This window comes from Symphalangus syndactylus, chromosome 13 (assembly GCF_028878055.3).
Source record: "Symphalangus syndactylus isolate Jambi chromosome 13, NHGRI_mSymSyn1-v2.1_pri, whole genome shotgun sequence".
Classification (NCBI taxonomy): Eukaryota; Metazoa; Chordata; class Mammalia; order Primates; family Hylobatidae; genus Symphalangus; species Symphalangus syndactylus.
Genome location: NC_072435.2, coordinates 58,083,186 through 58,105,675, shown reverse-complemented (window position 1 = coordinate 58,105,675; position 22,490 = coordinate 58,083,186). Strand labels below are relative to the sequence as shown.

Below are 22,490 nucleotides of genomic sequence, written 5' to 3'. Positions count from 1 at the left end.
CCATTTTCTGAATCCTCAAATTTTTCTGTAGGTCAAACATCACGGAACTCAGTGACCAACTTGACCAAATATACTATACAGTTTTAAATGAACAGCAGGGTTTAAGGATAAGAAAACACTTTTCCTCCATTTTGTCTAAAGTTTATATATTTGAATAATTTCTTACAATTAAAATATTAATAGCTCTTACCTATGAAGGATGTTGATCAATAAAGTATAGTCCTGGAGGAAGTCATCTGCTTGAAGCCGGCTGCCATTTCTAATTCCAAATTCTGACAACTTCTTGTGATTATTAGCTAGGAAACATGAATAATTTAGATACTTCAGTTACATCTTCATAGAGCAGTCAGGTTCATTTTTAAAAAAGATAAACCTCTGTTATGGGCTCAATTGTGTCCTGTTCACCAAAATCCAAAGGTTGAAACTCTAATCCCCACTATCTCAGAATCTGATTGTATTTGGAGATAGGACTTTTTAAAGGAATGATTAAATTTAAATGGGGCAAGTAGGGTAGGCTCTAATCTGATCTGACTGATGTCCTTATAGGACGAGGAAGGCAGGCACAGTGGCTCACATCTATAATCTCAGTACTTTGGGAGGCCAGGGCAGGATTGATTCCTGAAGCCCAGGAGTTACACTGAGGCGTGTGGTTGCACTACTGCACTCCAGCCTGCTAGGCAACAAAGCAGCAAAAAAAATTTTGGGGACTCTGTCTCCAATCAATCAATCAATCCCAAAATCTGGACAGAGACATCAGGGATGTGCACCCCTAGAGAAAAGGCTATGTGACACAACAGAAAGGAAGCTATCCGCAAGCAAAGGAGAGAGGCTTTAAAATAAAACAAACCTGCCAGCACCTTCATCTTGGTCTTCCAGCCTCCAGAACTGTGAGAATGTAAACTTCTGTTGTTTAAGCCACCTGGGCTGTGGTGTTTGTTATGGAGGCCCTAGCACCCTAAAACATTAAAACACTGGGAATTCAGTCTTAAAACACTTAACTACCGAAACTACTTCAAGGGGACCAAACTGAGAAATTCTGAAAACTTTTCGCCATTAAAATAAATTTTTTTTTTTAAGACAGGGTCTCACTGTGTCGTGCAGGCCAGAGTGCATCCCGGGCTTGAGCAGTCTCCCTACCTCAGCCTCCAGAATAGCTGGGACTATAGGTGTGCACCACCATGCCTAATTTTTTTTTTTTTTTTTTTTTTTTTTTTTTTTGAGACAGAATCTCACTCTGTTGTCCAGGCTGGAGGCACCATCTTGGCTCACTGCAACCTCCACCTCCCAGGTTCAGGCGATTCTCCTGCCTTAGCCTCCTGAATAGCTGGGATTAAATGCATCCCCCCACTATGCCTGGCTGATTTTTGTATTTTTAGTAGAGAGGGGGTTTCGCCATATTGGCCAAGCTGGTCTCCAACTCCTGACCTCAGGTGATCCACCCACCTCGGCCTCCCTTGTGCTGGGATTACAGCTACAATGCCCGGCCTAGTTTTTGTATTTTTACAAGAGATGAGGTTTTACCATGTTGGCCAGGCTGGTCTCAAACTCCTGGCCTCAAGTGATCTGCCCGCCTCGGCCCCTCAAAGTGCTAGGATTAGAGGTGTGAGCCAGCGCACCAAGCCCAATTTTCTATATAATCTCAATTTTCAATCCCCCCCCCTTTTTTTTTTGGCTTTTTAACATTTATTTCATTGTTCATAAGGAAAACGCTTAGAAAGGCTTTCCCTACATTGACACCCGGAAAATACTAACAGTTTCTCCTAGTTCTTTTCCAGATCTGTTGCTTGCTTTACCATTTTAATCTACCAGGAATGCCCTTGACATTCTTACCCAGATTTCCACCTCCAAGCCCTTTCACACATCTCCACTGACTGCAAACCTCTTGGAACCATCACATTCAAAAGGAAAACCAGTTAATGGGGGTTCACATTTTGGTGAATTAGCATCACCTGTGAAGTCCTGTGCTCACCTAACAACGCTGCTGACATTGTAATACTATTCCTCAACTGGGCTCCAAGTTCTGACTTTGCTCAGATCTCAGATAGATCTCAAATCTATCACCTGCCTCTGCCTTAGTAAAAATCCCTCAATCCCCTCCTCCCTAACTAGCTCCCTGCTACTCCCCTGTTTAAACCCTGGTGGCAGGTGGCAGTGAAATACTGCCCCTTCCTCTGGAGGGTAGGAGTCAAGGGAGAGGAGGAAGACAAACACTGCACATATGACAAGAAGACTTCAACCTTACCACTGCTGCCAACCCCTCAGCACCCTGACTTCCAGTGAAACCAAACAATGGGCCACTCCCAAGGCAGTTTAGGTTGTTTCACAAGTTCACACCTTTGTAGACAGATGTTCATTCTGTCTAAATGCTCTCTTCTTTGTCCAGGGAGTCCTTACTACGTCTTCAAAAACTGACCCAAGAGTACTCCCTTTCCTATTACTCCCCCTCCCTTTCACAAAGCTGAATATACTTTCCTTTTTTTTTTTTTTTTTGAGACGGAGTCTCGCTCTGTCGCCCAGGCTGGAGTGCAGTGGCGCCCTCTCGGCTCACTGCAAGCTCCGCCTCCCGGGTTCACGCCATTCTCCTGCCTCAGCCTCTCCAAGTAGCTGGGACTACAGGCGCCCGCCACTACGCCCGGCTAATTTTTTTGTATTTTTAGTAGAGACGGGGTTTCACCGTGGTCTCGATCTCCTGACCTCGTGATCCGCCCGCCTCGGCCTCCCAAAGTGCTGGGATTACAAGCGTGAGCCACCGCGCCCGGCCTACTTTCCTTAGATTTGTACTGTGTACACACTTTTTCTACACTTTTCCTTGGACTATGCTGAATCCAGCTGTTGACAATCTCCCTTCTCCTTCCAGGCTGCAAGGCACTTCAAGCCAAGGTCTATTGTCTTCTTATTCATCCTTGACTTATGAATACCCAAAACTATGCCTGTCATAGAGGACTCCACACATATTCTGGTAAGTGCTGTCTCACCCTCCATACCACATGTATTCTGTACAGAAGGGTCACGCTGAAGCCACTGAGATTCCTGACCAGTTTCCATTTTTAAGCTAGCATTTGAAAGAGCTGGCTACAACTAAGGGACAGCATATAATCACAAACAAACATTTTTTTAAAAGTCAGCTGGCTAGAATGAGGCTTGAATACTCAAGTAGACTCCTAAAATAGAGCACCACACAGCCAAAACATGGCCTCCAATTACACATGACCTAACAGCCCAAACAATTTCTCAGCAAGCAACTACAACCAACAAGAACCCTGACACTAAACCTGAATTTAAAGAAGGCTTAACATCTGAATCGCCATCAAGACCTCACAAAGTATGAATAAATGACCAATAGACAAATAGGTATGAATTAAGTCAATATACAGGGAAAACACAAGGCCTAGAACCTTTGAAAATAACAGCATACTGGCAAAAACTGGGACATGGAAAAACAAGAACAGCAACTCAAGAAATGAGCTAAAAAAGTGACCAAGGAGGTATGGGATACGAGTATAGTCTGAAGCAGGAATAACTACGATGCAATCCTTACTATGAAAGCTTCAACAGAATCAAATATATTGTACCTTGTAGAGCAAATGCATTAGCAAAAGGGATGAACTGCTTGAGCTTTTGAAAGGAAAGATCAGAAAGCCAAAACCGGGCACTGAATTTCAATAATCTTTCTGCTATGTAGTAGGAACAGGCTACCAAGGCTTCCCCACTCTTGGAGAAAAATCTCCAAATGCCTTAGAACCCTCCCCACTGTGATTTGACAGACAGAACAGTCTTCTCATCACAAGGTTAGCTCCCAGGTTCCATGATACCGGCAAGGAGGTTCCTTGGAAGTGGACAAGAGCACTGCAGTCACTGAAAATGTCTGACATGGAGTTCGCAAACATGGAAGTGTGATGACCCCCAGCAATGTCACCTTGAAAGAGCACCTCCATGACCAAACACTGCCACTCTGTAATACTGAATATCATATACAGTAAATGAATCAACTAATGTGCACTCTTCAAGCAGTCTCCTCAATGAGAGGAGTGAATAAATACAATGTATGATACCTTCCGTCTCTCCCTCTTCGGAAGATATTAGGATTGTTCCTTTCCCATCTTCAATTTGGACATCTGGTGCTACCATAGCAAATTTTTCTTTCACTATCTACAAAAAAAAAAAAAAAAAAGGGATTCAAAATATTAACGTAGGTAATTAAAGATCATAAGAAATCCTAGACTTCTATAAAGGCGCTTACTTTCCCCTTCTATTTATTGGAAACCGGCAAAGTCACTCTTCAAGATCCCTTAGAGCAAGCAGGAAAGCCGTGGGGATTCACCGGAGTTCCATCCCCACATCTGACCACTGACGCAGATCAGATCCAACTTCATCCCAACAGGGGACTAGGAACTCCCTGGCCGGCTCTTGCTACTTTGTCTTTCCCTGCAGATTAGGTAGTGAGCTACACACACTTGACATATTTCATTTCAGTCTCTGTGCCAACCCTGTAATGGCAGGGGTTTGATAGATGGAATCATTTCTCATTAACCTGACTCTCAGATAAGCCTCCCCGTTCCATGCATTTAGAGAAGTGATAATATTCTGTTAAATCCTACCAGCTCCTAAAAAAGAAAGAGGGAAAAAAGAAAGCAGGAACTCTAAGAATCTACAAATAGAGGAATTACCTTTAAGCTCAAGAATCAGGAGATATCAAAGATAATTATTTCCTAGAAAAGAAACTGGGGCAACCACCCACTGCTGTACCCGCCACTTCCTTGACCAAACCATAAGCTCAAATCAATCCGTCCTGCCTAACCAGTTTCTGGAAGAAAGGCCATTCCCGATCAGGCAGCACTGCTATTTGAGAAGGGCCGCTTCCTCCTCTCTCAAGAGGCATGTAAATATGCAGCATTATGATGGTCACAACCAGAGAACAATAGGAAGTGATCCTAAAGTGGAAAGTGACACTTTTGAGTCATAAAAAAAGAAAACCTCCCCTAATACACAAATCTAGCCAATTTAACAGGAACTTAAGGACCAGACCATGTCCTAAACCCCCATTTCTTCCCTCACTTCAGCTCCAGAGGTGAATCCAGGTGTGCAAATGCCCTATGCCCTCAGGGACTAACTTACCATACCAGAATCAGGTCATATTAGATAAGTGTACGCCACCACTTAGCCTCAACTCAGAAATAACAAAAGCCCCCTAATTTGCTGGGAGTGGGCACTGTCCAACATGCAGAGAAACCAAAACTCTGCAAGTTACTTATAGCCTTTAATACAAAGCTGGTAACTGGGGCTTTCCTCTACTGGAAATGCAAACTTTGTACTGCATGCAAATACTTATCTGCTCACTGCCATAGTGAGGACCATTCAAGGATACCTGTTATTTGTCAAAAAATACAGAATTTACCCACTGCCTGGGAAGCAAAGAGCAAAGAAGTCCTCTGCTTGCTGTGATACTGTGCCACCACTGTGCTGCAGATTCTAGTCAAATACTCCTACTCCATTCTGGGAATGTGAGGCACTTATTCTGGAACCACAGACAGAAGAGCCTGCAGGAATCCAGAAGGCAAAATAACCCAGGAAATCACAGCAACACATCTCTGCAGTCGGACCTTTTCAGAGTCACTAGCTAGTGTTTGCTTGTTATCACTGTAATACTGTAAAAGCAAAAGGAAAAGAGACCCAGGCCTTGCACTGACCTTGTCTTGTAAGGTGAGAACAGTCACTTTATGGACATTCAGCCGCACAGTCACCTCTGGCTTGCTGGCACATACGTAACAATTGGGGTTGGGAGGATCCAGTGCACAAGGCACAAGAAGCTTCTTTCTTGGGTTTGGTTGTTTATTCAAAAAAATCTTTGGAGGAGAAATAACAGGCAGAAATCAGAAACGTGTGCTATAATTTTATACACCATACAATCTAAAATCTCGTTTACCAGATATCCAATAAAAAATGACTTAAAAATTCCCTTCCAGATGGCAAAATGGATCAGGAAAATCATGACCTTTTTAGGAGCCTGGTTTTTCAACCTTCTTTTCTAATCAGCTAAAGGCTAGGCTTGCTAGGCTTGCTGAAAAGACATCTCCTTGTATTATATAAGACTCCACGTTCTTCTGCAACCTAATTTGGCAAGAGTAAGGGCACAGGCATGTTCATCTGTGGTGCCATCATTGTATCAGCAGCTGGTGTCCCTCCCTGAGGCTATTCTTATCAACCAAGCAATCTCCTGACAAGACCAACACATTGATTTCTCCAGTTAACGATAGTGCCTTTCACAGATGTCTAGAATCAACGGCCTTCCCAAATTTTCTGATTATAATAACATTTATATAATGAGGGAAAAAAATGTATTTCTGGCAGTATATGTACCTATTTACCATTTCTCTAATACTAAACAAAAAAAAATTAAGAACCAAGGCAAATATACAAATTACATTGAAATTAAGAAAAGCTCCAAGCTCCTGCTACTACTAAAGTTTAGAAAACACTAGCAAGATCCAACAGAAACAACAATGTCAGAAGACAAGAAGCTGAGACACAAACCTTTATCTTGGGACTACAATGTAGTGTTGAGTCCGCTAAGAGGAATGAATTCTAAAGGAGTACTCTACGGATTCCCCTGAGAATACAGAACTAAATCCCTCAAGAGACACTAAAGCCCTCCTCTGTAAAATAGTTTCTCCGTACAATGAATACCGGTAGGTGGAAGGGCTAGAAGCAAACTGCCCAGGCCAAGCAGGCTACAGAGGGAGAAAGATTTGTTTGATTTTGGGCTTCACCGGGAAGGTAAGTGTGCTAAGGGAAACTGACAATAATAAAAGCAATTGCTACCACTATTAATACCTGGGCTAACATTAATCCAGGCTGGAATTCATTTGCAAATGTAAAAAAGTGAAATCCAAATATATTATTTTTTTTTTCTTTTTCTTTTTTTTTTTTGAGGCAAGAGTTTCGCCCTTGTTGCCCAGGCTGGAGTGCAATGGCGCAATCTCGGCTCAACACAACTTCCACGTCCCAGGTTCAAGTGATTCTCCTGCCTCAGCCTCCTGAGTAGCTGGGATTACAAATATGCACCACAACGCCCAGCTAATTATATATATATACATATTTTTTTTTTTTAGTAGAGACCAGGTTTCTCCACGTTAGGCTAGTCTCGAACTTCCGACCTCAGGTGATCCGCCTGCCTCGGCCTCCCAAAGAGCTGGGATTACACGTGTGAGCCATCGTGCCTGGCCAGATATATTACTATTAATAGTCCAAGAGTGGCATGGAGCTAAGCAGGCAAAGAAACCGGAAGGATGTGATGGGAAATAACAGACATTTTAATAAGTTCAGTAATTAGTACTGTTGCTGAGCTCAAAGGGATACTACAGCTTCAGGCTGCTATAAAAAAAAATTTTAAAATAATTTAAAAACTGGATATCGGCCAGAAGCGGTGGCTCACTCCTGTAATTCCAGCACTTCGGGAGGGCAAGGCAGGCAGATCACCTGAGGTCAGGAGTTCGCGACCAGCCTGGCTAACATGGTAAAACCCTGTCTCTCCTAAAACTACAAAAATTAGCCAGGCGTGGTGGCGCCCGCCTGTAGTCCCAGCTACTGGGGAGGCCGAGGCAGGAGAATCACTTCAACTTGGGAGGTGGAGGTTGCACTGAGCCAAGATCGCGCCACCGCACTCTAGCCTGGGTGACAGAGCAAAACTCCATCTCAGAAAAAAACATACCGAAAAATAAAGTTCTTAGAAATTAAAAATATAACATATACAATAAAAGTTTAAATAGAAAACTAAATCAAGATGGCAGACTGGGCAACTTGATTCTGTTCCTTCAAACTGAAATTTCATGAAAATAAAATATTTTAAGAGTGCATCGAGGCTGGGAGCGGTAGCTCACGCCTGAAATCCCAGCACTCTGGAAGGCTGAGGAGGGCGGATCACTTCAGGCCAGGAGTTTGAGACCAACCTGGGCAACATGGTGAAACACCGTCTCTACTAAAAATACAAAAATTAGCCAGGTGTGGTGGCATGTGCCAGTAATCCCAGCTACTCGGGAGGCTGAGGCAGGAGAATCGCTGGAACCCAGCAGGTGGAGGTTGCAGTGAGCCAAGATCACATCACTGTACTCCAGCCTGGGTGAGAGCAAGATTCCACCTCAAAAAAGAAAAAAAAGAGTGCATCGGGCCAGGTGCAGTGGCTTACACCTGTAATCCCAGCACTTTGGGAGGCCAAGGTGGGAGGACTGCTTGAGCCCAGGAGTTCAGGACCAACCTGGACAACACAGCAAGACCCCGTCTGTTTTTTTTTAAAAAAAAAAAAAAAAAAAAAAAAAGGGCCGGGTGCAGTGGCTCATGCCTGTATGTCTGTAATCCCAGCACTTTGGGAGGCCGAGGTGGGCAGATCATGAGGTCAGGAGTTCGAGACCAGCCTGACCAACATAGTGAAACCCCACCTCTATTAAAAATACAAAAATTAGCTGGCATGGTGGTGTGTGCCTGTAATCCCAGCTACTCAGGAGGCTGAGACAGGAGAATCGCTTGATCCTGGGAGGCAGAGGTTGCAGTGAGCCAAGATTGCGCCACTGCACTCCAGCCTGGGCAACAGAGCTAGACTCCGTCTCAAAAGAAAAAAAAAAAGTAAGTGTGCATCAACGACACTGCAAAATAACAGTACCATTGCAAACTAGGTATTTTTTGAAATTTCTGAAGGTAAATAGGTCTTTTTATTTCAACAATAAAAAGGAGAACCTAAACAACAGTAAAAGTATTGGCTAGTATTTCCTAGGAAGCCTTCTTGAGCTGGTAAGAAAGTGAAGTGTCTGCAGACACAACATCAAAGGAAGGAATCCAAAGAGAACATCCAAGTAGTGTTAGTCTTAAGAGATACACCTACCCCACCCACCACTAAGGTAGGAACTCTTAAAATAGGAGACCCTTACACAAACCAAGGACCTGAAAAGAGAGGAGAAAAATACTTTCTCCATAAAAATGATCTTAAACTTGGTGCTTAGTGGAGGGGGAGGAGTTATCTTCCCATATAATTCATGACAATAACATAGGGCACGTGCAGGTTTGTGGTCTGAATACATATGTACTGAAAATCCTAATTTAAAAGCAGTCCTGTATTGGCAGTGCCCCAAGCACCCAAATATAATAACCACAAATGCTCTCTGAAGAAATACATCTACAATGGGTCCCTAAAGAATTACCAGACACAATTCTAATACACATCCAGTTTTAAAAAAATCATAAACCATACAAGCAAAGCACTAAGAGAAATAGCAGAAATGACAGTAGACTCACCCATAAAGATCTCAGACATTGACATTATCAAAAACTATAAAATAAAATTGAAAAGAATGACTCAACAGGAGAATGACTGAACAAGGGACTATAAAATGACCAAGCAAATTTTAAAACCCATATAGCATTCTCGGAATTGAAAAACAGTTGAAACATCTTAGTATAAGGACCGCACAATGAATTCTTGCAAGAATTCAGTAAAATTGGAAACGTTAGAAGCAAAAGCAACTTCTTTTTTTTTTTTTCTTTTTGAGACGGAGTCTTGCTCTATCGCCCAGGCTGGAGTGCACTCTCATGATCTCGGCTCACCGCAAGCTCCGCCTCCCAGGTTCACGCCATTCTCCTGCCTCAGCCTCCCGAGTAGCTGGGACTACAGGTGCCCGCCACCACGCCCGGCTAATTTTTTGTATTTTCAGTAGTGACAGGGTTTCACCGTGTTAGCCAGGATGCTCTCCATCTCCTGACCTCGTGATCCACCCGCTTCGGCCTCCCAAAGTGCTGGGATTACAGGTGTGAGCCACTGCGCCCGGCGGCAACTTCTTAATTTTTCCTTTTTGTTGCAATTTCCAGGAAGCTTAAACACACACTCACTTGGCAACTAGAAAAATTACTTTTCCACTGCTTTAAACCAATGTTATTGTTTTCATTTTAAAAATTGTCTGTTTAATGTACTTTTTATTAATGATTTTTTAAGGGGGGTTGCGTACAAATGCAAACAGAAATACTCACTGTTCTGCACTGATCTATTTTTCCTGATAAAATCTTCAATCCTTCCAATACTATCAACCCAGCAATCACTGCATTAGTAGTAGCAATAGCAGGAATAATGTTCCCTGCCATTGCTGGGAAAAAAAAAAAAAAAAGGATGAGTATGTTTCACTGTTTAAAAAAACAACTTCAAGGTTTTAGTGATACAACTTTAGTACAAATAACTTACATTTGATATCAAATCTACTCTTCATATTCATACTGAAAATATGCATCCTGAGGTTTGCAGCAGAGGTGACAAAATCCATTGCAGATGGGTCATCCTGCCAATAATTGAAACAATTTAACAAGTTTCTCCACAAATTTACTATTTTGAAGTATTACTTTCAGAGCAATACTTTCATGTGTTTATAACACTGTAGACTTTCGACTAGAATAAGGGGGTGCTGAGGGAAAGACCAGTCAGCTAGGACCTCACAGTAGCATGGAGGTGGGCTAAGTAGGGGGTGGGGTCTCATCATCAGCTCCTCTGGTCCAGTAATGAGTCTGACAAGAATACCAAGAATCACCAGCTTCTAGGAACTCACTCCAGCCTAAACAAAGGCACCGGCGACTCAGTGTATACACCGGAATCTCAATTCCACTCACTGACAATGGCAACCCTTTCCTGGGTCCAATTCATCAGTAATGAGAAGGTTGCTGGACAAACACAGAATCCGGGCCAAAGACGGGCAATTTAAGAAAATTGTTTCAGGCTGGGCATAGTGGCTCATGCCTGCAGTCTCAAGCAATTTACTAGGCTGAGGCAAGCAGATTGCCTGAGCTCAGGAGTTTGTGACCAGCCCAGGCAACGTGGCAAAACCCCATCTCCACCAAAAACACAAAAAATTAGCCAGGCATGGTGGCGCACACCTAAAGTTGTCCCAGGTACTCGGGAGCCTGAGGTGGCGGGATCACTTGAACACGGGACACAGAGGCTGCAGTGAGCCAAGATCATGCCACTGCACTCCAGCCTAGGTGACAGAGTGAGACCGTCTCAATTTAAAAAAAAAAAAAAAAAAAGCTGTTTAACACTTCAGAAAAACCTGGATGACTCTTTTTAGCTCCCCTTTGCCAAACTCTCTTCATATGCACCACTCTCTCATATATGCTGTTTCTTCGGATAAGGCAATACAATCCAAGTTTTTCCTGTTACGATTTGTATTTTTCCTGAGACTATATCCTAGTCTCTAGATTTCAGCAAGGCTTCCTGCTTTGCACTGAGAAGGTATTACCCTGGTCTGAAATTCAGAGGCATCACAGAACAGAAGTAAAAATACTGATAGCATAGTTCTTTACGTACTTATTGGTTGGCTGTGAATCCTCAGGCAAGTCAAATTCCCTGAGTCAAAATCTCTTAAACTATTAAATAGGTGTGGTGAGGACTAAGAATGCCGAATACTCAACACAGTGTCTTCCCTAAGCAGCTGTCTTATCACACCCATTACATGTGGACTTTACTCAAGAGGATAACAATTCCCATTCCAAGGGCTCTTTATTTAGCCTCTGTGCACTAATGAAAACTTCCCAAATCACTAGCATAACAATAACAATGAAAATATGAAAAGTTACTCTTTAAATATCACAAAACCCAAGAGACTAATGTTTATAAGAATCCCAAGAATCTAAATATACTAGCTTCATTTTAGTGTATTTAGATGTCTGATTCAACCAAAGTTTCAAAATCTGTACACACAAATTTTTCTTAGGTTTCTAAAATTGGCCTTTATGCTTAAGACCCATGACTAATCTTTACCAGCATAGGAACATATAAACTTTATGAGATAAAACACTTTTAGCCATAGAAAATACTGATTACAATTAAAATTAAGTAAAATTAGTTCATAATATCAAATCTCAAAATATGACATAACTGCAGAGTACTATTAAATATGATTTTAACTTCTAAGAATAATTACATCTCATTTTTGTATCAAGAGCTCTGTCTTTCAGACCTCTGAAATAGTAATAACTATTTCAATTCAAAGACAATCTTACTACTTTCAAGGGCAAATCAGGCCAATGAGATGTTTTCTACAAATGATTTTATGACTACTATGAACACATCTACTCTACACAAGAAACATTTCACTTTAATATGTTCACATTATTTTTCTAGTCAACATAATTATAAGCCATGAACACAGCACTAGAATCCCAAATGAAGTTTTATGATATTGCTTGAATTCATGTACAGAAAATTCAGCTCCATACAGCAATTGGAGCTGAAAATATCTAAGCCAAATTCAATATATTTCCTCAAAATCTAGTAAATATTCAAAAAATGACTAGCTTCTATTACATCTCAAGAACTAAAACACACTTTTGATATGTAAGTACTTGCCACACATTGTCAAAACAAACCTTATCCCATATGAGCTCAGCTCCATCCCCCTTTTCTGCTAAATGAACTCTCAAAGTCTCGATGCTCTTTGAAAAAAGACGTGCATAGCTCTTTACATCTAGAACCTGCTGGTCTTTCAGGCCTAACTGGGGTTCGTTCTGTTGATCTGATGCATTCATTTCTTCTCCTAAAGAAAAAAATATATATTAGAAATTTCACTAATAAACATCATTCCTCTACTGTGCTGTTTAACAAGTTCAATCCCCGACCATTAAGAAATCAAATATGAAATAAATTCCATTAAAATAATTATCATGGGGCCAGGCATGGTGGCTCACGCCTGTAATCCCAGCACTTTCGGAGGCCGAGGTGGGTGGATCACGAGGTCAGGAGATCAAGACCATCCTGGCTAACACGGTGAAACCCCGTCTCTAGTAAAAATACAAAAAATACCCAGGCGTAGTGGTGGGAGCCAGCTACTCAGGAGGCTGAGGCAGGAGGATGGCGTGAACCCGGGAGGTGGAGCTTGCAGTGAGCCAAGATCGCGCCACTGCACTCCAGCCTGGGCCACAGAGCAAGACTCTGTCTCAAAAAAAAAAAAACAAAAACAAAAAAAAAAACAACTGTTAAAGCTGAGATAGGAAAGGTAAAAGACCACCTCAGTACCTCATAGGATTACTGGGAGATTCGAAGATATAATGTAGATAAGATGATAAATAAGCATTATGCCCAGCACCTAGTGAGAATGAGAACTCAGTAAGCGGACACTACTAGTCATAATTAAATCTGTTTGATAACTATCCCCAATTGTTGAGAACTGCTCTAAAATGATATCCCAAGTCTCCCGGGATCTTTTAAGTTTCAGTGGGTGCCATACTGCTGTGCATAAATTAATCCTAATACAGTTCAGATAAAGGAGAGACAAGAAGTGTTAAAGAAGAGTGGGATGAGAAAACAGCCACTACAATAGTTTTCCTACATTTAAAATTTTAAAATGTGCTAGGCAGTTGCATACAGTCCCAGCTACTCAGGAGACTGAGGGAGGAGGATGGCTTGAGCCCAGGAGTCCAGGGATGCCTTGCACTATGACAGCCTGTGAACAGCCACTACACTCTAATCTGGGCAACATAGCAAGACTATGCCTCAAAAAACTTTTCATTTCTGAACATTAAAAAATTTTTAAATTAAAAATGTGTTTCTAGATTAAATCTTAAAGAGATAATCACAAGGGTACAAAGGTGTACATAAATAGGCTAGGCGCAGTGGCTCATGCCTGTTATCCCAGCTACTTGGGAGGCTGAGGCAGGAGAATCGCTTGAACCCATGTTGCAGTGAGCTGAGATCGTGCCACTGCGCTCCAGCCTTGGCAATATAGCGAGATACGGTCTCAAAAAAAAAAAAAAAAAAAAAAAAAAGATATACATAAATATATAGCGATTTCAAAACTTTATTTCAGGGAAAATACAAAAACACTACATGTTAGTAAGAGACTAGTTAACTATACTGACTGACAAAAGCAAGTCAGAGTTTATCAATAGTATGACTCCATTTACACAGTGTATACACGAATGCCTGCATCTGCGTGCACAGGGCGGATCACCAGAACACTCCTGAAAATGTTATTAGTTGCTATTTCTGAAGTGTGGGACTTCAGTGACTTTTGTTCTTCATACTTTTTTGTACTGTTTGAATATATGAAGACATACCATTTTCAACCAACAACAGGGCTATACAAAGACTTTAGGCGAGGGTATTTCCAGCTTAGGTGTTGCAAGACTAAAATGTATTCTTTACCTTGACTTTGTACTTCAGCCCAGTCCAACGGAACTGGAGGTTTCCTTTTCCGCCATAGTTTGTCCATTGTCAACAGATACCTGATGTCATCTTTAAAAAGCTTACAAAAGAAAGATAGATCCCATGAACCCTACAATCCCTAATTGGTAAGATACAAGAAAATTTCATTGCTGATCTATTATATTACACTATGAAATCTGATTTAAAGATACGTGTCATATACCAGCAGCATAACAATTTTCAAAAGAAAAACATTTGTAAAAGGAAGTTCTAACAGAATCCCTACATTGAAAACAGTGAAATGCAAAAGTGCTCTGAGGAATACAGAGTAAGGGAGCCCTGAACTGCTGACTGCCCCTGCCTTCCTAAGTCACCTCTCCAAAAGCTCCCCTAAATTCAGCTCCAAAGATCAGTCTGAAGCACAATCATACAAATAAATGTACACATACAAATAAATGTACATTATGTAGTTGTAAATAAATGTACAACTACAGACAACCACTAAGCCTAGGATGCCAGTCAGCAATGCCTCAAAGCTCATGGGGACATGCAAATAAAGTATACAGATTTTTAAACTAAAGTGCTTCACAACAGAACTTCTGAGCTGTGGTATCTTTAAAATGTGCCCTCCCCTCCAAAAATAACCCACAGAAACAAGAGCAAAAATAAAATGTAAAAAGCCCCAAACACACAATTATTACAAAAACAAAAACATTACAAGTAGACTGAGAAACTATCATATGAAAAGATGTGTTAGAACTTCAAGTGATTTTAATATTTTTTTTCTTTTTCCTTATCTGCATTTTCTATTGTTGATTAATTTATTCGACACATTTATTGCTGGTACCAGGTAAGAAGAGAAATTTGGCTGTATTTAAAAATCAAGCCATTTCTACCAAAATATACTTAAATCCATCAATACTAACTGAGCATCCTTAATCTTTAGAGAATAAGCCAAATATACAAATAATCAGAATACAATTTAGTGTGAATATCACAAAGCCTTGAGTAATATAAGGATTTCTGGCCAGGTGTGGTGGCTCACACCTGTAATCTCAGCACTTTGGGAGACCAAGGCAGGTGGATCACGAAGTCAAGAGATCGAGACCATCCTGGCCAACATGGTGAAACTGCATCTCTACTATAAATACAAAAATCAGCTGGGCGTCGTGGCGCGTGCCTGTAATCCCAGCTACTGGGGAGGCTGAGGCAGGAGAATCGCTTGAACCCAGGAGGTGGAGAGTGCAGTGAGCTGAGATCGCACCACTGCTCTCCAACCTGGCGACAGAGTGAGACTCCGTCTCAAAAAACAAACAAACAAAAAAAAAGATTTCTATTTTATCTAAGAAATAAGGAAAGAGTCTCCTTGTGACAGCAACATGTGAAATGGGTACAAAGGCAAGGAGATGAATCCACTATGACTTGGGTAACAAACGTGGCTGGAAACATTTTGTGGAGGATCTTGAAGGCTTGAACGAACAGTTTTCTAAGCCTAAGCTCCATCTCTTTCTCTGTTATTCAACTATTACTAAATATCAGGAGCCCCTCAGATTTCTGTACTGAACCATCTTTTCATTCTGTCCTCTGTGGTGTATCATGTCCATTTCCAGTAGTTAACCACATCTATAAACCCAGGAATCCCAACCATATCCCTAGTTGAAACCTCTACTTATCTAAAAAACCACTTCTCTAATGTTCCAAAAGAATCTAAATGAGTTCAAAATTGATTGTATCACCTTCTCCTACCCTCCCCCAACCCCTATACACACATCTGCCTCCCACCTCACTTACATCGGAGAACAGCACCTCTGTTCTTTGACCTGCCCAGGCTGAAGTGCAGTGGTGTGACCATAGCTCACTGAAGTCTCAACCTCTTGGGCTCAAGCAATATTCCTGTCCCAGCCTCCTGAGTAGCTGGGGACCGCAGGCTCAGGCCACCACACCTGGCTACTTTTTTTTTCTTTTTAAGAGATGGGGTCTTGCTATATTGCCCAGGCTGGTCTTGTGCTCCTGGCCTCAAGTGATCCTCCCACCTCGGCCTTCCAAAGTGCTAGGATTACAGGTGTAAACCACAGTGCCCAGCCAGGTACCATTTTTTATTCCACTGATCTTCACCATATACATCCAAAGTCCTGTTGAGTCTACTCCTCCATGCTCCAGTGGGAGTACAGATGGCTGTACTCCAGATTATTCTGGCACTGCACAACTCCAGGGGCACTGTCCCAGATTGGCTATAATACGAATATCAGATCCTAGGGTAGTGCGTGCATCCCCTCTATCCCCTTATAGTGATCCAGTTAAGGCCATCTTTCAATGGATTCCCACTGTCTTGCTACAACATCCTTAACAAGGCCTAGAAAGTCTGCCTGATCTGACCTCAACTTCTCTCTCCAGTCATCTTTTTCCACTCTCCCCCTTAAGGGGAGATTTATGTCAGTTTTCCAAATGAGAGTTTCCTTGTACATACTGTACCCTATTCAGAGAGTTTCCTTGTACATACTGTACCCTATTCCGACTCTTATTCTTTCAAGCCTTGGGCTTAAATGTCACCTGCTCTAGAAAGCCTCTTCTGAAGCCTCTCCCTAGCAACATCTGAAATGGGTATGCAGGCCAGGAGATGAGTCCATTAGATGAAACTTATTATTAAAGGGCTGCAAAGCATCTGAACTTAATGTCATTAACTCTGAAGCTGAAATTTATTGTTCAATGTTTGACTCTAAAGAGCAAGGACTCTGTCTTCTGTCTTGTTCACAACTAAATCCCCTGTACTTAAAGAAGTGTCTGGCACACAGCAGATGTTTAAAATTATCTGCTAAACAACAGATTGGAGATGCACTTCAGATTTTTCTGGCTTTCAAGTGTTGCTCAGATTGGAATGGAAATAAGGATACTGGTTTGGAAAATACTGCTGTTGACCATATCACAGTTTACTGCATCTTAAGTATAATCAAAATAAAAACCATTATGATGCTTGAGTGTCAACTTGATTGGACTGATAGATGCAAAGTACCGGTCTTGGGTGTGTCTGTGAGGGTGTTGCCAAAAGACATTAATATTTGAGTCAGTGGACTGGGAAAAGCAAACCCACTCTTAATCTGGGTGGGCACCATCTAATCAGCTGCCATTGAGGCTAGAATATACAGCAGCCAGAAAAACATGAAAAGACTAGAGTGGCCTAGCCTCCCAGCCTACATCATTCTCCCATGTTGGATGCTTCCTGCCCTCAAACATCGGACTCCAAATTCTTCAGTTTTGAGACTCAGACTGGCTCTCCTTGCTCCTCAGCTTGCAGATGGGCCTACTGTTGGGCCTTGTGATTGTTGAATTAATACTCTATCAACTCCCCTTTGTATATATCTATCCTATTAGCTCTGTCCCTCTAGAAAACCCTAATACAACCATGTTTTAGAAAAGGGCTGTAGTGAGGAAATAAATGCAATAGGGATAAGAAAGTCAACCTGTGGGCTGGGCACGATGACTCACGCCTGTAATCCCAGCACTTTGGGAAGCCGAGGCAGGCAGATCACCTGAGGTCAGGAGTTCGAGCCCAGCCTGGCCAATATGGCGAAACCCCCTATCTACTAGAAATACAAAAATTAGCCAGGCATAGTGGCGGGCACCTGTAATCCCAGCTACTCAGGAGGCTGACACAGGAGAACAGCCTGAACCAGGAGGCAGAGGTTGCAGCAAGCTGAGATCACGCCACTGCACTCTATCCTGGGTGACAGAGCAGGATTTTCTCTCCAAAAAAAAAAAGTCAACATGCCATGTGACATCTGTTACCACTGAGGAAATAAGACGAAATCAAACTGGGGAGAGCAGTATGTCATTTGATTAAGACAGCAGAACCTGTGCATGTTGGAAAGCAGACAAAAGAAACCAAGAAAAAAAAGATCCGAGATACAGGGCAGAGACAAAAATCCTGTCTGAAGAATGGTACAAAAGGAAAGCAAAATGCCATATGCAAAAGTCAGCCTTTACCGAAAGTGGCTTCTCTCCAGCAGAAAGAAAAAGTTTTCGGTTATGTGGAACATTCTCTCAACAGGTAAATTATGTCCAATGGCTTCAAACCTGTTATTATATCCTTAAGGTCATCTGCTTAGTGAGAGCTGCAAGAATACTGAGGCAGTTTGATAAGAGCTGAGAAAGTTTTTAAGCTCTATGATAAACTTGCTAGGGGCTAGGCTCAGTGGTTCATGCCTGTAATCCCAGCACTTAGGGAGGCAGAGGCTGGAGGATCGCTTGAACCCAGGAGTTTGAGACTTGAAACCAGGAGTTTGAGATCTGCCTGGGCAACATGGTGAGATCCCATTCTCCACAAAACGGAAAAAGGGAGTCAAAAAAACCCACACACGTACAACTTGCTAGGGAGTCAAGACAGAACAAAAAAACTTTTAAAACACGGACCTAAGGGTCTAGATGAACAATAATTAGGTAGACCCAATAAAAATAATTTCACAGATTTCTCTAGAAATATTTAACAGGCAAATAATATATACTACTGATGAAGAGGGATTTCACCAAGAAAAAGGGGCTTATGGGGTTCAAGGGCAATTTAGGACACATGTCAAACTGCTAATAGAAGATATGAGCAGGAAATAAAAGTGAACATGAAGCCAGGAGCGGTGGCGCACGCCTATAATCCCAGCACTTTGGGAAGCCAAGCTGGGCAGAACATTCGAGGTCAGGAGTTCATGACCTGCCTGGCCAACATGGTGAGACCCCACTTCTACTAAAAATACAAAATTAGCCAGGCATGATGGTACACACCTGTAATCCCAGCTACTCGGGAGGCTGAGGCAGGAGAATCGCTTGAACCCAGGAGGCAGAGGCTGCAGTGAGCCAAGATTGTGCCACTGCACTCCAGCCTGGGCGACAAGAGCGAGACTCCGTTTCAAAAAAAAAAAAAAAGTGAAGATGAGAAGCAGCAGGAAAACGAACGAAGAAGTTCTGTAAAAAGTGAGAGAAGGAAAGACAACCAAGAAGGTATACAAGCCACCTTTCATTTTACCTCCTATTTAAATGTTATACTGATAGATTTAGTGTAGATGGTAACATTTTAAAACTTGCATATCCTGACTGCATCAATCATTATAGGACATCACGAGGCATATACATAGAAGCTTAATTCAATTTTATGGACTATTTTAAAACAAGCAGAACTAGAACAATATATCTATGCACAACAATACATCTATCCATGATTATAAAGAAAGTAAATCTAACCTTGGTAAAAAGTTTAACTGGATCATATCCAGTTGATTTAGCCCATTCCTTAGTAGAAATACGTTTAATGTCACCATCTTCATTAGATGCTCTAGCTCTGGCTTCGGCTTCTGTTGGTTCCCCTATAAAATAATCATCATTTTATTTTCAACTGTAATAAATGTAGAACTGAACTCTTTTCACTCACCTTTGGGAATAAAAAGAAAGTCACTCATGGAAATCCTCAAATGCAACACATTCTGAGTTCAAGGAAAAAGAAAATAACACATTCATCAGCATCTTTTTGTATCCCAGTTTCTTTCTTTCTTGTTTTTGGAGACAAAGTCTCACTCTGTTGCCCAGGCTGGAGTGCAGTGTTAAGATATCGGCTCACTGCAGCTTCTACCTCTTGGGCTCAAGCCATCTTCCCGTCTCAGCCTCACAAGTAGTTGGGACTACAGGTGTGCACCACCACGCCTGGCTAATTTTTATATTTTTTGTAGAGACGGGTTTTTGCCATGTTGGCCAGGCTGGTCTCGAACTCCTGACCTCAAGCAATCCAGCTGCTTCAGCCTCCCAAAATGCTGGGACTACCTGGCATGAGCCACCTTGCCTGGCCTGTTGTAACTCAGTTTCTGAAAGCTATACATATAACAGTTCAAAGCACAGACCAGTCATGAGATCTAGGAACAACTCGCAGCTCTATTTACTAGACTTGTGAAATTTCTCTTAACCTTGATTTCCTCATCAGTAAAATGGAATCATATTTTTTTTTTGTAAAACATTGTTTTGGACAGGCATGGCTGCTTACGCCTGTCCCAGCACTTTGGGAGGCCAAGGCGAGTGGATCACCTCAGGTCAGGAGTTCGAGACCAGCCTGGCTAACACGGTGAAACCCTGTCTCTGCTAAAAACACAATAATTAGCTGGGCACAGTGGCAGGTGCCTGTATTCCCAGCTACTCAGGAGCCTGAGGCAGGAGAATCATTTGAACCCAGGGGGCGGAGGTTGCAGTGAGCCAAGATCATACCATTGTACTCCAGCCTGGGCAAGAGAGAAACTCCACCTCTGAGGAAAAAAAAAAAAAAAAAATTAAATAACACATGTTAAACACACATTACCTAGCACATATAGCAATTTTTTTTTTCCCTTAAGCTACCAAAATTAAATCAACAAAATAAAGATAATAGTCTCGGCCAGGCGCGGTGGCTCACGCTTGTAATCCCAGCACTTTGGGAGGCCGAGGCGGGCAGATCACGAGGTCAGGAGATCGAGACCACGGTGAAACCCTGTCTCTACTAAAAATACAAAAAAATTAGCCAGGGCCGGGCACGGTGGCTCACGCTTGTAATCCCACACTTTGGGAGGCCGAGGCAGGCGGATCACGAGGTCAGGAGATCGAGACCACGGTGAAACCCCGTCTCTACTAAAAATACAAAAAATTAGCCGGGCGTGGTGGCGGGCGCCTGTAGTCCCAGCTACTCGGAGAGGCTGAGGCAGGAGAATGGCGTGAACCCGGGAGGTGGAGCTTGCAGTGAGCCGAGATCGTGCCACTGCACTCCAGCCTGGGCGACAGAGCGAGACTCTGTCTCAAAAAAAATAAATAAAAAATAATTAGCCGGGTGTGGTGGCGGGCGCCTGTAGTCCCAGCTACTCGGAGAGGCTGAGGCAGGAGAATGGCGTGAACCTGGGAGGCGGAGCTTGCAGTGAGCCGAGATTGCGCCACTGCACTCCAGCCTGGGCGACAGAGCGAGATTCTGTCTCAAAAAAAAAAAGATAATAGTCTCTAATAAAACATATGCCAAATAATTTACTCACAGGCAGCTTCAGGGTCAGCTCTGTCAGGAGATACTTCTTGATCAGCATCTTCTTCCCCAAACAACTGGCTGTAATTTAAGAATAGTAAATTCTTACGTACAACAAAGCATTCTGAACAAACATGTAATTTAGAATATTCCAAATATTTAGCAGAGATAAAGACTGAACAACTGGCTGGGCGCAGTGGCTCACACCTTTAATCCCAACATTTTGGGAGGCCGAGGCAGGCAGATCACAAAGTCAGGAGTTCGAGACCAGCCTGACCAACATGGTGAAACTTCGTCTCTACCAAAAATATAAAAATTAGCCAGGCATGGTAGCGCATGCCTGTAATCCCAGCTACTCAGGAAGCTGAAACAGGAGAATCGCTTGAACCCAGGAGACGGAGGTTGCAGTGAGCCGAGATTGCACAACTGCACTCCAGCCTGGGCGATAGAGCGAGACTCCGTCTCAAAAAAAAAAAAAAAGAGTGAACAACTGATACATGACTATAAACTTAAAAGTTTAACACAATGTGCCTGGACAGCTTGCATCCCAATTTCAACAGCAATGTAAGCAAGGTTAAAACTTTAGCAGACCTACATCCATTTCTATCAGCAAGGCTCTGCACATTTCAATGTTAAAACCTCTGCTCAAGAAACAGGTGAGTGGTTTTCACTTACAACCTGGATAACATTCTAACACCAGAATAATGTTTGTAAAGTACACCTGCAGCTACCTGTTCAACGAACATTACATACCTCAGGTGCAGAGTCCCGATCTAGGGGATAGAAATTCAGCAATGAACAAGATTAACTTTTTTTCATGGTAGAATGGCTCTTTACTGCTGAACAGAGTCTTAACAAACAATTTGAAAGTATTAAGCTGAGATTCTCTTTTATTAATAAAGTTATCCTAAAAACTGTTTAATAACTCATGGATATAAAAGTTTCCAGTATTTCCTCAAGTATATGACTAATGAAAGTTATCTTACAGAAATCCTTTGTACAACCCCCCACCCAACTATAATTTCAAAGCTCTGATAGTCACTCCCAACAATGGCATGTTAACACTTCCTAAAATTAATGCTTTGCCAACTAGTGAGTGCAAAATAGTAGACAGCCCCTAATTTAAAATGGTTCCACCAATGATGTTTCACCTTTACAACAGGTTTATTGAGGTTATATTAAAATGCATTTTTGGCTGGGCGTGGTGGCTCACACATGTAATCCCAACACTTTGGGAGGCCGAGGTGGATGGATCACCCAAAGTCAGGAGTTCAAGACCAGCCTGGCCAACATGGTGAAACCCTGTATCTACTA

The 22,490-nt window shown here is 42.2% G+C and overlaps 1 protein-coding gene across 3 annotated transcripts in view; it reads right to left on the bottom strand.

The window, feature by feature from the left end:
* UBA2 (ubiquitin like modifier activating enzyme 2) overlaps positions 1–22,490 on the bottom strand; it is a 42,989-nt gene that overhangs the window by 5,605 nt on the left and 14,894 nt on the right. For all 3 annotated transcript variants that reach the window (XM_055236279.2, XM_055236281.2, XM_055236280.2), the window contains 9 exons: positions 21,190–21,257; positions 19,394–19,515; positions 14,168–14,267; positions 12,394–12,560; positions 10,220–10,313; positions 10,012–10,124; positions 5,688–5,843; positions 4,053–4,149; positions 191–296 (listed from right to left, as the gene is read on the bottom strand). In XM_055236279.2, coding sequence (XP_055092254.1) covers positions 191–296; positions 4,053–4,149; positions 5,688–5,843; positions 10,012–10,124; positions 10,220–10,313; positions 12,394–12,560; positions 14,168–14,267; positions 19,394–19,515; positions 21,190–21,257 — 1,023 coding nt within the window. The remainder of the gene's footprint in view (positions 1–190; positions 297–4,052; positions 4,150–5,687; positions 5,844–10,011; positions 10,125–10,219; positions 10,314–12,393; positions 12,561–14,167; positions 14,268–19,393; positions 19,516–21,189; positions 21,258–22,490) is intronic.